We start from the raw sequence: 16951 nt of genomic DNA, 5'->3' as shown, positions 1-16951 counted from the left end.
AAACCATATCTTGTCTACGTGCCGAAACTGTTACCTGTGTAAAAATAATGTGATAATAGACAGTGAAATTGCCAGAAAAATAAAAAGGGCATTGTCAGAAAATATCACGATGGAATATAAAGATGAATCGATGAAAAACAAAACACCAGCAAACGTTACTGCCATTGGTCAAACAGTCATTGAACCAAATAATACCAAAGACGAAAAGCATATTGAACCTTTTGATGAGACACCAGTAAAAATTGTGTATGACTCAAAATGGAATAATGATTATTCTACTGATTACGAACTAAGAGAAGACAATAGCTATAATATCAAGAGACAACATGGTGAACTATTTTATGGAACAGATTCAAAATGTCCAAAGTTAATTGTTGTTATTAATAATGTATCATAATATATTTATTGTATTAATATTCTACATAGCATTATTTCATTAAAAATATATTTTGCATTACATTGTTATGTGTTCATTATTTTTAGAGTAAGCTAGCATATCAAACGTTTAGAATGTCTAATAAAACGTCGGAGATGTAAGAAAAGGAATTTGCATACATCTATTGTCAGACACATGGGGACAAATTTTTTCTTGAATTCACCTCCTGGATAAATAAAAAAAGACATTTCATTCAAGAAATTATGACGAAACTCTAAGTAAGCTACAAACTCTGTATTGAAGTTACATCATGGATACACAATGCAGAAATTTCATTTAAGAAATTATCAAAAATTGTAAGTAAGTAGCAAATTCTTTCAAAAATATGTTAATACTTTTAAGCAATAAATATCTTTAAGCCTAACCCGTCTTTATTCTTTAGAATAGTTTTATTCAATTCATTAAATTATGAAGAAATTGTAAGTAAGTAACAATAGCTTTCTTGAATTTGCTTCCTGGACACAATACAGATATTTAATTCAAGAAATAATAATAAAATCGCAAGTAAGTAATAAAGTATTTATTGTTTTCCAATAATGGATAAAAAATACTGAAATTTCATTAAATAAATTATGAAGTAATTCTATCTAGTTAACACAATCGTTTTACTTCATTGATACACAATGCAGAAATTACATTTAAAAAATTCTCAAAAATTTCAAGTAAATAGCAAATTCTTTCTTGAATTCACCTCCGGGGTAAATAAAAAAGACAATTCATTAAAGACATTATGAAAAAATTGTAAGTAAGTAGCAAATTCTTTCTTGAATTTACCTGCTGGATAAACAAAAAAAAAAGACATTTCATTCTATAAATTATGACAAAATTCAAAGTAAGTAAAAAACTCTTTATTGTTTTCATGACTTAGATACACGTTGTGGAAATTTAATTCAAGAAATTATGAAAAAATTCTCAGTAATTATCAATTTCTTTCTTGAAGTCAACTCTTGTATACACAATACTGAAATTTAATTAAAGAAATTATTAAAATAAACAATTTCTTTCTTGAAGTCAAATCTTGGATACACAATACATAAATTTCATTAAAGAAATTATGAAAATATTTATAAGTAAGTAACAAACTCTTTTTGTTTTCACCTCTTGGATATACAGTACAGATACATCATTCAAGAAATTATGAAAAAATCGCAAGTAAGTAACTTTTTTTTTCTCTTTATCAAAAACAATTTTCACTTAGATACACGATGTAGAAATTTAATTCAAGAAATTATGAAAAAAATTATAAGTAATTAAAAAATTATTTATTTTATTAAAATAATGGATACACAATACGTAAATTTCATTCAAGAATTTCATGACTTAGATACACGATGTAGAAATTTGATTCTATAAATTATGAAAAAATTCTCAGTAAGTAACTATTTCTTTCTTGAAGTCGTCTCTTGGATGCACAATTCATAAATTCCATTCAAGAAATTATGAAAATATGTGTAATTAAGTAACAAACTCTTTATTGATTTCAAATCTTTGATATACAGTAAAGATACTTCATTAAATAAATAGTTAAAAAATCACAAGTAAGTAACTTTTTTCTCTCTGTATAACATAAAATTTTCACTTAGATAAATGATGTAGAAATTTAATTCATGAAATTATTTAAAAATTCTCAGTAAGTAACAATATCTTTCTTGAAGTAAACTCTTGGATACGCAATACGGAAATTTGATTCAAGAAATTATGAAAAAATTGTAACTAAGTAGCAAATTCTTTCTTGAATTTACCTGCTGGACAAACAAAAAAAGAAATTTCCTTCAAGAAATTATGACAAAATTCTAAGTAATTAAAAAAATATTTTTTTTTTTAACTATTTATATAAACGACATAGAATTTTATTAAAAGAATTTTTTAAAAATTTCTAATTCTATTTAGCAATTTATTTATTTATTTAAAATTTTGGATAAACAAAAAAAAAAAAAAAAGACATTTGGTTAAATAAATTATGACAAAATTATCAGTAAGTAAAAAACTTTATTTTTTTCACGATTTATTTATACGATGTATAAATTAAATTAATTAAATTATGAAAAAAATTCTCATTAAGTAACCATTTCTTTCTTGAAGTTAACTCGTGGATACACAATACGGAAATTTCATTCAATAAATTATGAAAATATTTGTAAGTAAGTAACAAACTATTTATTAATTTCACCTCTTGGATATACAGTGCAGATACTTCATTCAAGAAATTATGAAAAAATCGCAAGTAAGTAGCTTTTTTTTCTTTATCACAAATAATGTTCACTTAGCTACACGATGTGGGAAATTTAATTCAAGAAATTATGAAAAAATTTTCAGTAAGTAACAATTTCTTTCTTGAAGTCAACTCTTGGATACACACAATACGGAAATTTCTTTCAAGAAATTATAAAAAATATTTGTAAGTAAGTAACAAGCTCTTTATTGATTTCACCTCTTGAATATACAGTACAGATACTTCATTCAAGAAACGTGATTAAACACGTTTTGAAACTACATGCTATTTGTATGCCTTTCCTTGGCACCTCTCCACACGAACAGGGAGTCCCCACTGATTCCTACACATTGCAAAAAAGTGAGCAGTACTAAAACTCCACGTGTTCAGCCAGACGGGTTTTTTAGGGGCAAATACGGAGAGATATTCAAATTCGACCTAGCTTAATTTCATTTTTTTAAGGTTTTGTTAGTCGTAGTTTCGTGGCCGCCCGAGCCTTCGTGGAAATGAACCTTACACAAATGAAATAAAGCTCTGGCGAATTTGACTAGCTCTCCGTCGTGGTCCCTGAAAAACCAGTCTGGTTGAAAACGTGGAGTTTTCGTACTGCTCACTTTTTGCAATGTGTAGGAACCAGTGGAGAATCCCTGTTCGTTTGGAAAGGTGCCAAGGAAAGGCATACAAATAGCATGTAGTTTCAAAACGTGTTTAATCACGTTTCTTGAATGAAGTATCTGTACTGTATATTCAAGAGGTGAAATCAATAAAGAGCTTGTTACTTACTTACAAATATTTTTTATAATTTCTTGAAAGAAATTACCGTATTGTGTGTATCCAAGATTTGAATAAAACAAATAGATTTTTACTTCCTTAAAATTGTTTCATAGTTTAGTGAATTAAATTTTCCCACAACTTGTGGCTAAGTGAAAAGTTTGTGTGATATAGAAAAAAAAAGCTACTAACTTGAGATTGTTTCATAATTTCTTTATTTTAGTATATGTAGTGTATATCCAAGAGGTGAAATTAATAAAGAGTTTGTTACTTACTTACAAATATTTTCATAATTTCTTGAATTAAATTTCAGTATTGTGTATCCAAGAGTTAACTTCAAGAAAGAAATGGTTACTTACTGAGAATTTTTTTCATAATTTCATTAATTTAATTTATACATCTTATATATAACTCGTGAAAAAAATAAAGTTTTTTACTTAATTAGAATTTTGTCATAATTTCTTGAACGAAATGTCTTTTTTTTTTTTTTTGTTTATCCAAAAGGTTAATTAAATAAAGAATTTGCTACTTAGAATGAGAATTTTTTAATAATTTCTTGAATTAAATTTTTAGGTCGTATATCTAACTCGTGAAAACAATAAAGATTTTGTTACTTACTTAGAATATTGTCATAATTTCTTGAACTAAATTTCTTTTTTGTTTGTCCAGCAGGTAAATTCAAGAAAGAATTTGCTACTTAGTTACAATTTTTTCATAATTTCTTGAATCAAATTTCCGTATTGCGTATCCAAGAGTTGACTTCAAGAATGAAATTGTTACTTACTGAGAATTTTTCAATAATTTCTTGAATTAAATTTCTACATAATTTATCTAAGTGAAAATTGTTTGTGATAAATAGAAAAAAAGTTACTTACTTGCGATTTTTTTCATAATTTATTGAATGAATTATCTGTAATGTATATCCAAGATGTGAAATCAATAAAGAGTTTGTTACTTACTTACAAATATTTTCATAATTTCTTGAGTTAGATTTCCGCAGTGTGTATCCAAGAGATGACTTCAAGAAAGAAATTGTTACTTACTGAGAATTTTTCATAATTTCTTGAATAAAATTTCTACATCGTTTATCTAAGTCAAGAAATTCTTGAATGAAATTTCCATATTGCGTATCCATGAGTTGACTTCAAGAAAGAAATAGTTGCTTAATGAGAATTTTTTCCTAATTTCTTGAATTAAATTTTTACATCTTGTAGCTCGGTGAAAATTGTTTTTGATAAAGAGAAAAAAAGGTAATTACTTTCGATTTTTTCATAATTTCTTGAATGAATTATATTTAAGGGAGATCACAGATTATGAAAAGATCAGAGTTTTTTACGCAATTGCAATATTTTAACAAATAATTGAATTAAATTTCCTTATAGTGTATCCATTAGAATACTTAAAGAAAGACAGTGTTTTTTTTTCATAAATTCTTTATTTTAATTACAGTCTTTTGTATCAAATAGTTTACTTAAAGAAAGAAATTTCTACTTACTTAGAATTTTTTCATACTTTCTTGAATTAAATTTCCACAACGTGTATCTAAGTCATGAAAACAATAAAGAGTTTGTTACTTACTTGGAATTTTTTCATAATTTCTCGAATGAAATGTCTTTTTTTTTTGTTTATTCAGCAGGTAAATTCAAGAAAGAATTTGCTACTTACTTACAATTTTTTCATAATTTCTTTAATGAACTGTCTTTTTATTTACCCAGGAGGCGAATTCAAGAAAGAATTTGCTACTTACTTAAAATTTTTGATAATTTCTTAAATGAAATTTCTGCATTGTGTATCCATGAGGTAACATGAGTGTGTTACCTATTTAGAATTCCTTCATAATTTCTTGAATGAAATTTCAGTATTGTGTATCCAAGAGGGGAAAACAATAAAGACTTTATTACTTACTTGCGATTTTATTATTATTTCTTGAATTAAATATCTGTATTGTGTCCAGGAAGCGAATTCAAGAAAGCTATTGTTACTTACTTACAATTTCTTCATAATTTAATGAAATGAAGAAAACTATTCTAAAGAATAAAGACGGGTTAGGCTTAAAGATATTTATTGCTTAAACGTATTAACATATTTTTGAAAGAATTTGCTACTTACTTACAATTTTTGATAATTTCTTAAATGAAATTTCTGCATTGTGTATCCATGAGGTAACTTCAAGACAGAGTTTGTAGCTTACTTAGAGTTTCGTCATAATTTCTTGAATGAAATGTCTTTTTATTTATCCAGGAGGTGAATTCAAGAAAAATTTGTCCCCATGTGTCTGACAATAGATGTATGCAAATTCCTTTTCTTACATCTCCGACGTTTTATTAGACATTCTAAACGTTTGATATGCTAGCTTACTCTAAAAATAATGAACACATAGCAATGTAATGCAAAATATATTTTTAATGAAATAATGCTATGTAGAATATTAATACAATAAATATATTATGATACATTATTAATATCAACAATTAACTTTGGACATTTTGAATCTGTTCCATAAAATAGTTCACCATATTCTCTCTTGATATTATAGCTATTGTCTTCTCTTAGTTCGTAATCAGTAGAATAATCATTATTCCATTTTGAGTCATACACAATTTTTACTGGTGTCTCATCAAAAGGTTCAATATGCTTTTCGTCTTTGGTATTATTTGGTTCAATGACTGTTTGACCAATGGCAGTAACGTTTGCTGGTGCTTTGTTTTTCATCGATTCATATTTATATTCCATCGTGATATTTTCTGACAATGCCCTTTTTATTTTTATTGCAATTTCATCGTCTATTATCACATTATTTTTACACAGGTAACAGTTTCGGCACGTAGACAAGATATGGTTTACGATATTAGTAGAAGAGTAGGCCTTTCTTTTATTGATCTTCCGTTGAATGCTAATACCTGAAAGGTGACGATTGGATGTATCAGTAGGTAATGTGTTACCTGCAACAGTAGCAAGGAGTTGTCCTCTATCATCAATGATTATTTTTATGTTGGCATTCTCTTTGAGTGCAATCATCTCTGGAGATCTCAATCTCGCATAACCACCAACATAAGAGTTGAATTTTTTCGGTATTCCAAAGAAATTTAATTCCTTACTGTCATGACAATGCATGCATACATTTCCAATAGTGCTACCACCTGTACTTGTTTCAAAGTTTAAATATTTCTTTTTGTCGGCATTCAATGCTACAATAACCTTGTTATGTAAACACACTTTATTAAAATGTTCCATCTTCACTTTTTTTTTTAAAGATATGACTTATGTGTTTATCGTTCCACTGCGTAAAAAATACTGATTTAATACATGCAATAGATTAGGTTGTGTCAATAACCAGTCATAGAATACCAGTGGGAAAGTCACATCGTGTCTCTGACCAATCACAGAGCGCTGTCAATAACCGGTCATAGAATGCCAGTGGGAAAGTCACATCGTGTCTCTGACCAATCATAGAGCGCAATTGTTAGAACTGTAAGCATATTTTGACATTTTGAGTTATGTATAGAAAGAAAGAAATAAATAAAAAGTTGAGAAATTTCTAAGTTCTAAAAAATTTTGAATTAAACACTTTTAGGATATTGAGTGTCTTTACTGAAAAACTAGTGCATTACAGAGTCTCTCAAACCCCTTAAAGCTCTTTTAAAAGATACAAAAAACTACTTATTTAACACAAAAATTTAGTTTTTAATGACCACCAAGTAAAGAAAACCACACGGAAACAGGCATCTGAGTCTCTCAAACCCCTTAAAGCTCTTTTAAAAGATACAAAAACTACTTATTTAACACGAAAATTTTGTTTTTAATGACTACCAAGTAAAGAAACACCACACGGAATTAGGCAACTGAGTCTCTCAAACCCCTAAAAGCTCTTTTAAAAGAGGCAAAAACTACTTATTTAAAACAAAAAATTCGTTTTTAACGACAACCAAGTAAAGAAAAACCTCTCGGAAACAGGCACCTGAGTCTCTCAAACCCCTTAAAGATCTTTTAAAATATAGAAAAACTACTTATTTAACACTAAAATTTATTTTTTAATTACAACAAATTAATGAAAAACCACACGGAATAAGGCAACTGAGTCTCTCAAACCCCTTAAAGCTCTATTAAAAGATACAAAAACTAATTATTTAACACAAAAATTTCGTTTTTAAAGACAACCAAGAAAAGAAAAATCACACGGAATTTGGTAAATGAGTCTCTCAATCCCCGTAAAGCTCTTTTAAAAGATACAAAAACTACTTATTTAAAATAAAAATTTCGTTTTTAATGACCATCAAGTAAAGAAAAATCACACGGAATTAGGCAACTGAGTCTCTCAATCCCCGTAAAGATCTTTTAAAATATACAAAAACTACTTATTTAACACAAAAATTTCGTTTTTAATGACAAACAAGTAAGGAAAAATCACACGGAATTAGGCAACTGAGTCTCTCAATCCCCGTACAGATCTTTTAAAAGATACAAAAACTACTTATTTAACAATAACATTTCGTTTTTAATGACCATCAAGTAAAGAAAAATCACACGGACTTATGCAACTGAGTCTCTCAATCACCGTAAAGCTATTTTAAAAGATAAAAAAACTACTTATATAACATAAAAATTTCGTTTTTAATGACCAACAAGTAAATAAAAATCACACAGAATTAGGCAACTGAGTCTCTAAATACACATAAAGATCTTTTAAAAGACACAAACACTACTTATATAACACAAAATTTTCGTTTTTAATGAGCTTCAAGTAAATAAAAATCACACGGAATTAGGCAACAGAGTCTCTCAATCCCCTTAAAGATCTTTTAAAAGATAAAAAAACTACTTATTTAACAAAAAAATTACGTTTTTAATGACACACAAGTAAAAAAAAATCACAAGGAATTAGTCAACTGAGTCTCTCAATCCCCGTAAAGCTCTTTTAAAAGATACAAAAACTACTTATTTAACAAAAAAATTTCGATTTTAATGAGAATCAAGTAAATAAAAATCACACGGAATTAGGCAACTGAGTCTCCCAATCCCCGTAAAGTTCTTTTAAAAGATACAAAAACTACTTATTTAACACAAAGAACCCCCATGTAACTGAAACCCCTGTACAACTGAACCTCCGTGCTAAATTTCATTACGTTTAATATCTAGTCACCAAATGCTCCAAGCCTCAGAAGAAAAAGGGATTTTGAAAACAGGGAGCCCGATTTACTAAAAAAAAAAGGGATACCCCCCGTGCACCTGAACCCCCCTTGGACCTGAACCCGTGTCTAACCGAAATCCCTCCGTGCTCCTGGATCCTCTGTAACTGACCCCTCGTGCCACTCACCCCTCTAGGCCCCCCACCCCCCGCTTAACACTTTTCAGCCCGTTCTTTTTAAAATGACAATATTTTTAAAAAGTTACATACGTATTATACAGACCACATCGGCGAGGTAAAGCTCGGTCAAGTCACAATGTCATTCTATCGTTACTTTTCAATTAAGCTATTTAATAATTTATAGCAATTTACATTTTAAGCTTATAATAAAAGAAAAGTTATAATAGAAAAGTTATCAAAAAAAAAAATTCGCAACTCTATTAAAATCAATAATTTATTACCATTTTAAAATGCATTAATATTTATATTATTGAAAACCAATACACAAATAGCCAATTTTTTAAAAAAAAAAACCTACTAGAACAATTAAATATGAATGTAGTGAAAACCATTCCTTATATTCAAATCCTAATCGCCAATCAAGTTATACACGTTCCTCTTGGCAAAGAGTGTGATGACCTGTAACTACTAGAAATTCTGAATCTCTTTGAAAAGGTGTAGAGCTTCTATAGAAGTATTACCTAGATGCGAGGGGCTACTCACACTCTTTGAAAAGGTTTAGAGCTTCTATAGAAATGTTTTCCTATAGCTTCTAGCAAAATGGTAGGTACTACTCTACTGGGGTGGTTGCCCTCCAATCACTTTCGACAATTAAAAAGGGCACTAGAACTCTTAATTTCCAATCGAATGAGCTTCTTTTGAAGTTTCTACGACGACCCCTTCCACATGAAGTGCCCTGCTCTAAAGTAAAAAATAATTCACAGTATATTGTGCCAACATCGTTGTTATATGCCTTCAGGGCCTAACTTAAAACCCTTGCCCCGAGATTTTTTGGGGATTTTCCTCCTCAAAAACATATTTTCTATCTGGAAATCAACTACGCTGAACAAAATGGCTATCTCAAAATTTTGATTGGATGTGTTTGGGGGAATGATAGGCATTGGGGGGGGGGGTAGTTGCCCTCCAATCACTTTCGACTATTAAAAAGGGCACTAGCCCTTTTTAATAGTCTTTCTTTACCTATATGCCTTTGTTCTAGTTCTTTACCTATATGCCTTTGAATGTCCAATCGAATGAGGTTTTTTTGAAGTTTCTACGACAACGCCTTCTTTAAAACCATGTTTAACCCCAGGGCATAACTTACAACCCTTTTCCTGAGGGCTGTGGGGGAGTTTCCTCCTCAAAAACATATTTTCTATCTGGTAATCAACTAGGCTGAACAAAATGGCTATCTCAAAATTTTGATGGGATGTGTATGGGAAAATGATGGGCGAGGGGGGGGGGCAAGTTGCCCTCCAATCACTTTCGACTATTAAAAAGGGCTCTAGCCCTTTGAATATCAAATCGAACGAGCCTTTTTTGAAGTTTCTTCGACAATGCCTTCTATAAAAACCTTATATGGCCCCAGGGCATAACTTAAAACCCTTGCCCCGAGATTTGTAGGGGATTGTCAACCTCAAAAACATATTTTCTATCTGGAAATCATCTACGCTGAACAAAATGGCTATTTCAAAATTTTGATTGGATGTGTTTGGGGGAATGATGGGCATGGAGGGGGGGGGGGCGGCGAGTTGCCCTCCAATCACTTTTGACTATTAAAAAGGGCACTAGCCACTCCAATATCCAATCGAATGAGCCCTTTTCGAAGTTTCTACGACAAGTCCTTTGATACGAAGTGTCTGGGTATGGAGAAGAAAAAATAAATAATACATTTTGCCCCAGGGCATAACTTAAAACCCTTGCCCTGAGGGTTGTGGGGGAGTGTCCTCCTCAAAAATATATTTTCTATTTGGATGTTTTTGGGGCAATGATGGGCGTGGGGGGGGGGGGGGGGGGTGCCCTCCAATCACTTTCGACGATTAAAAAGGGCACTAAAACTCTCAATTTCCAATCGAATGAGCTCCTTTTGAAGTTTCTACGACGACCCCTTCCATATGAAGTGCCCTGCTCTTAAGGAAAAAATAATTCATAGTATATTTTGCCAGCATCGGAATGGTGGGCCTGAGGGGGGAAGACTAGTTATCCTTCGATCACTTTCGACTATTAAAACGGGCACTAGCTCTTTGAATTTCCAATCGAATGAGCCTTTTTTGAAGTTTCTACGACTACGCCTTCCTTGAAAACATTATATGACCCCAGGGCATAACTTAAATTCCTTGCCCTGAGGGTAGTGGGGCAGTCTCCTCCTCAGAAACATATTTTTTTTATCAAGAAATCAAATACGCTAAACAATATGGCTATCTCAAAATTTTGATTGGATGGGTTTGGGGGAATAATGGGCGGGGGGGGGGGCTAGTTGCCCTCCAATCACTTTCGACTATTGAAAAGGGCACTATTCCTTTGAATTTCCAATCGAATGAGCCTTGTTGAAGTTTCTGCGACAACGCCTTATATAAAAACCTTATATGCCCCCAGGGCATAACTTAAAACCTTTGGCCTGAGGGTTGTGGGGGACTGTCCTTCTCAAAAACATATTTTCTCTCTTGAAATCAACTATGCTGAACAAAATTGCTATTTCAAAATTTTGATTGAATGTGTTTGGGGGAATGATGGGCGGGGGGGGGGAGTAGTTGCCCCCCAATCACTTTCGATTATTAAAAAGGGTACTAGCCCTTCGAATTTCCAATTGAATGTGCCTGTTTTGAAGTTTCTACGACAACTTCAAACATCAAACAACTACAAAAATTTTAATATTTTAATATATATCTATATCTCCTTTTAATATATATCTCCTTTTTTCTATCTCTTTTTTTTCTCCGTCAAGAAGAGTCTTCCTTGATAGTATCAAGGTATCCGCCATTGACCCCCCTCCCAAATTCTATGAATCCCTTTCTGCTAGCTTTGGAACATCTCCACCAGGCAACACAAATCCCTCGCAAGAGAGGGAAGAATCACTCGCCAGTCATGTGCCGCGAACAGTACTTGATATTAAGAACCTGTTCTAGCAAGAAAAGTTCTTTCTACCTTGGATTGTTCCTCAAGGAATGATTTCTTGCGCCACGGTCGGAACTTCATATGTCCAGATGGCTAAACCCTCCCCCCAGGTATGATTCTGGCAGCTATTAGTTTTTTCAACCCATCCGGTTCAGTACTTGATATTAAGAACCTGTTCTAGCAAGACAAGATCTTTCTACCTTGGATTGTTCCTCAAGGAATGATTTCTTGCGCCACGGTCGGAACTTCATATTTCCAGATGGCTAAACCCTCCCCCCAGGTATGATTTTGGCAGCTATTAGTTTTTTCAACCCATCCGGTTCAGGCAATGTATTCAGCAGAATACCCTGTCTCATTTTCAAACACTGGACAGGGCGGGCAGTAGCTAGACGGTGACTTAAATCAGTAGTAGTTCTTGACTCGGTGTAAAAACCAATTAAGTACAAGCTCTGGGTTGACCCACTGAAAAAAAAAGAAGAGCTAAGTCTCGATGAGTTGCGAAAACGAACATAGTTCTTATTTAAGTAAAGACTTGAGTAATCTGGATCCTATGGAAGTCTTGACTCAGTGCAAAAACAAGCTAAGTCTTATTTCTGTGTAAAAATGAGCGCCTCATTCTATGTAGACACAAATCAAGCCCAATTCGTCGAAAATAAGGTAAGTCCAGGCACAATGTGAAAACTAGCTAAATCCTTGTTCGATTAAAATCTAACTAAGTCCTCAGTCCACGCAAGTCCTGATTAAACAGTTCGTGGTAACGAACTGTGAGTAAGGAGCGATCCGGCTCAATAGTAAACGAAACTCTAAAAACCATAATTTTTATACCAATAGATATATCAAAAGTATTGGCTATTTATGTTGATTTCAAATATATACATTTCATTAGGTTTAGTTTTACCCATCAAAGATTACGAGCCTGAGACAATTTTCCTGATTTTTGAAAAAAGAGGGAAGCAGCCCCTAAAAGTCAAGTGATCTCAATGAAATCCATCAGATTCGTGAATCAGAGAACCCTACTATAGAAGTTTCAAGCTCCTATCTTCAAAAATGTGGAATTTGTCTCTTTTGTCAGAAGAAAGATAACGGATGCGTGTTTTTTTTTTTTTTTTTTTTTTTTTTTTTTTTTTTCAGGGGTGATCGTATCGACCTAGCGTTAACAGAAGATCGAACGAAAATTAAAATTTCTATTGCAATTTTTAGTGACAAAACAATTGGAGGGCAACTAGGCCCCCTTCCACACCCCTTTTTCCCCAAAATCGTCCGATCAAAATTTAAACATAGCCATTTTGTTCATCATAGTTGAAAGACTCAATAACTACGCCTTTGGGCATAGCATGATCCCCCCCTCTCACAGCCCCAGGGGAAATGTCTAACTTATAAAATGTTCCCATTGTTTGCGCATAGTATATGTTAATGGGATTTAGGCATACATTTTCGGGTGGGTGGGGGCAAATTTTCTTATGGGGGGTTTTCTAAGGGGGAATTTTCCGTAAGGAGGGAAGTTTCCAGGGATTGAACTTGTCAGTGGGAATTATACACTGGGGGAATTTGCCAGAATTCCTATACCAAATTCGTTTTATATGTCTTTTTTCTCTTTTCCGTCTCAATTTTACGCGGGGAGTGGTTAAGAGTAATTGTCCGGGGTAAATTTTCACCGGGATTGAATTGTCTTGAGGAAATTTCCGTGGGGAGGGGGTTTCTCCGTGGAGGTGGGGTAAGATTTCCTGGCTTTATTTAAAAAACAAACAGAAATTAAATTAGAAAAACAAATTTTTTCAACTGAAAGTAAGGAGTAACATTAAAACTTAAAACCAACAGAAATTATTACGTATATAAAGGGGATTGCCCCCTCGTCAACACCGTGCTCTTTACGCTAAAGTTTGAATTTTGTCCCAATTCTTCAATAATGATTCCTGAAACAGAATTAGAACAATAAGACGGTTTTTTAAAAATACTAAAAAAACTTTAGTGTAAAGAGTGAGGTGTTGAGGATGGGGCAACCCCCTTTATATACCTAATAAGTTCTATTCATTTGAAGTTTTAATGTTACTCCTTACTTTCAGTTGGAAAAAACTCGTTTTTTTTTATTTAATTTGGTTCAAAGACAAGCTTAGTCCCGACTTGGTGTGAAAACGATTTAAGTCCAAGCTGTGAAATTTCTATGTCAAGCTATGAAAATGATTCTAGTCCTTATTTGCTAAAAAAAGAAAAAAAAACAGCTCAGTCCAATCCAGGGAAGTTCCATAGGTTGGGAAGTTCTCTTGGACTCCAATTCAGTGGAAGGCCTTGGTAAAGAATGTGTTCTCGAAAAATGTTAGGCTCAAATTGATTATAAAAAATGAATTTGTTTCTCAATTATCTTTTTCGTTGCAGTGGAAATTGGATAACCATGAAGTATGCCATAGTATTAAAGACCGTTTATTTCGTCTAATTACCAAAAGTCTGTATTTCTTTCCATTCTCACCTATGAGCGGGTCAGTCGTGAAAATCCCGTCCCTCCCAGGTTTAGTCTTGATGCATGACATTAGCGTTTTTTTATGATTATTTCGGAATTGATGATCAGGTTAATTTTTCTCCAATATTCAAATATGTCGCTTTGTAATTGGCCATTGATTGACTTATTTTAACAATTGAAGTTTAGGAGAGGCACCTACTTTGGAAAAAGAAAGAGTGCATTCACTTAGTATTTGCTTATGATGTATTTGTCAAGTCTACTGTTTAGGCAAGCTACTAGCATGAAGAGTCTTTCAATGACGCAAAACTCCTGACTTCTTCTTATCTTCATGTTGCTTTATTTTTACATTTTTCGAATTGGTATTTTTAGATAACTGAAGATCAAGTTGTGATGGGCCATTCTCCTTTAAGAATGTTCAGTCAGTATCACGATCATCATGTTCTAGTCTGTGGTCAAGGACCAATTTTGGACATTGCTGAGAACCTTGGATTCACTAAAGTGTCTACTATTGATAGCATTAGGGCAGCCTTTCCTTCACTTGACGCAGTGGACTGTAAAAGAAGAGCTTCTGTGGTACTCTTTCTTTCTTTGTTTTTTTTTCTCTATTTTTATCAATTTTCATAACGCACACAGTGTTTTGTTTTTGAATTTTGGACCTTTTACTTGTCCGTATTTTATTGGAAGGTAGGTAAATATTAAATAATCCCATAAATGACCTACGAATAAAGTGAAAATACCACTCGATGGTTTTTTATGCTCTTTCTAATAATAATCGTTTTTGGTGCAAATTTAATTTTAACTTAACCTGAACTTATCCAAATATATGGCCCATATTATATATTTTCCATGCTTTTTTTGATTCTCGACTTTGTCAATTCAATTTATGGGTAAACCGGTTTTAATAAAAGTAGAGTGCTACATTACACTTTGCAAAGACGTATAGGAAATACTTTGCAGAGATGTATAGGAATCACTGTGCTATTTGCTTACCATATGTTCCTTGTTTTAATAAAATGTAGGGAGTTGTGCTTAGAAACATTTGGTAGGGAGGTCGGGGGGAGGGATTCGATTTTGAAAACTTTGAAAATATGTGTTAGTTAAATATAAATTATATTGGAAAATTCGTCCGGGTAGGTATGAGGTACTGTAATGATTTTCTTACATACCGTAACCAGTTTTAGCGTTTTTTCAGTTTACCTTTTGTTTGTGTATTTTTTCTCTTGTTTTAAGTATGTCACCATGGCCCAATTGGGCTTTCGTGCGAAAGATCTATCTACAATGAGTTTACCTAGGGAAGGGCTGGGGGAAGTTCTAACTTTGGCAACTAACTACTGGACATAGACACAAGTTGGAACATCCTGGGGGGGGGCACGGTAAATATTGAATAATTCAAATAAATGACCTACAAATAAAATGAATATACCCCTCAATGCCTTTTTTTTGCTAGTTTTTGGCGAAAATTCAATGTTAAGCCCTTTGCAGACCCTCAAAGATGATACCTTTTTCCTTAAAGATGATACCTCTATTAGCGCCAGTCTTATTGGTAGAGTGCTACATTATACTATGCACAGACGTATAAGAAATACTTTGCAGAGACGTATAGGAATCACTGTGCTATTTCCTTGCCTTATGTTCCTTACTGTGCTATTTGCATAGACCCATACACCTTTTCAAAGAGAGTGAGTATCCCCTCGCATGGCCTTATACTTTGCTTGCCTTATGTTCCTTACTGTGCTATTTGCATAGACCTATACACCTTTTCAAAGAGAGTGAGTATCCCTTTAGTCAAGACTGGTTTGTTAGGAATGCGTTGCTGCTAATTAAAGAATAGTAGGCTACACTCAGAATTGATTGATTGGCATATGGCTTTATATCATTTTGTGTAAAAGCTAACTCTATTTGCAAAAAAAGGATATTGTATTTGCGAATTGAACTGTATGAACGATCTTAATTGAATAATAGGAAAAAAAAACAGAGCTAGATAAAATTTGCGAATTGGATTGTATGAAGGTGGTAAAAAAGGGCTAAACTGATTAGCAGTTAAGATAACCCCGAAGGGCTTGTCAACTCAGGAAATTTGTTATAAATTTGAAACAACATCCATCTGCAAAAATGGTTAACGATGACGGAATGACATTGTGACTTGACCTAGCTTTATCTCTCCGATGTGTTCTGTATAATAGTCAAGTGGTGTTTGAACAGTGTTGTCAATTTAAAATAGGGTCTAACGTTATAGTTTACTAAAAAGTTGATACTAATAGAGATGTAGATGGGAAGAAAAGAATTTTAATATAGAAATTCAGAACAATCCATAGAAATCCTTACAAATCAAGTAGTGAGGTATATATGAGTATGAACCATCAAGGATCATAAGCACCAATGACCCTAACGACCAATGACCTCAACCCTCAAAGGTCCCCTACCCCCAAACTCCAAAGAGGGTCCCCTACTCTCCAACTTTTTGCCCCCCCCCCCCATTTGTTTTTTAGTTTTTTTTGAAGTTTTTTTTTAAACTTTTTTTATTATTTTTTTAACATGATATATTTTTTCAACTTTTTTTCTTACATCTCTTAGAATGACATGTAACATAATTAAAACTTAAAAAAAATCATATTTAATATTTTCCAAATTCAAAATGAGAATGATATAGAAATGTTAGTCATAACTTTTACTATTAGAAAAATATTGTTTGTAGCAGCACTTTTTTTTTATTGGACCCAATTTTTTTTGGACTTTGAAATGTTTCAACTTTTTTTTTCACGGTTCTTAAAATGACATGAAATATGCTTATGGCTCTAGAAATTGTACTCTATGCTTGCTCAGAGACACGATGCGGCT

At 32.4% G+C, this 16951-nt stretch overlaps 1 protein-coding gene across 1 annotated transcript in view; it reads left to right on the top strand.

Moving 5' to 3' along the window:
• LOC148942752 (haloacid dehalogenase-like hydrolase domain-containing 5) overlaps positions 1-16951 on the top strand; it is a 106072-nt gene that overhangs the window by 34190 nt on the left and 54931 nt on the right. Inside the window, exon 3 of the mRNA XM_089102167.1 lies at positions 14483-14686. Coding sequence (XP_088958293.1) covers positions 14483-14686 — 204 coding nt within the window. The remainder of the gene's footprint in view (positions 1-14482; positions 14687-16951) is intronic.

The sequence above is a fragment of the Artemia sp. Qi Xiang Cuo genome, chromosome 16 (assembly GCF_049724085.1).
Source record: "Artemia sp. Qi Xiang Cuo chromosome 16, ASM4972408v1, whole genome shotgun sequence".
Taxonomy (NCBI): Eukaryota; Metazoa; Arthropoda; class Branchiopoda; order Anostraca; family Artemiidae; genus Artemia; species Artemia sp. Qi Xiang Cuo.
Note: the sequence above shows the minus strand (reverse complement) of the source record. Positions and strands in the feature narration are given on the sequence as shown.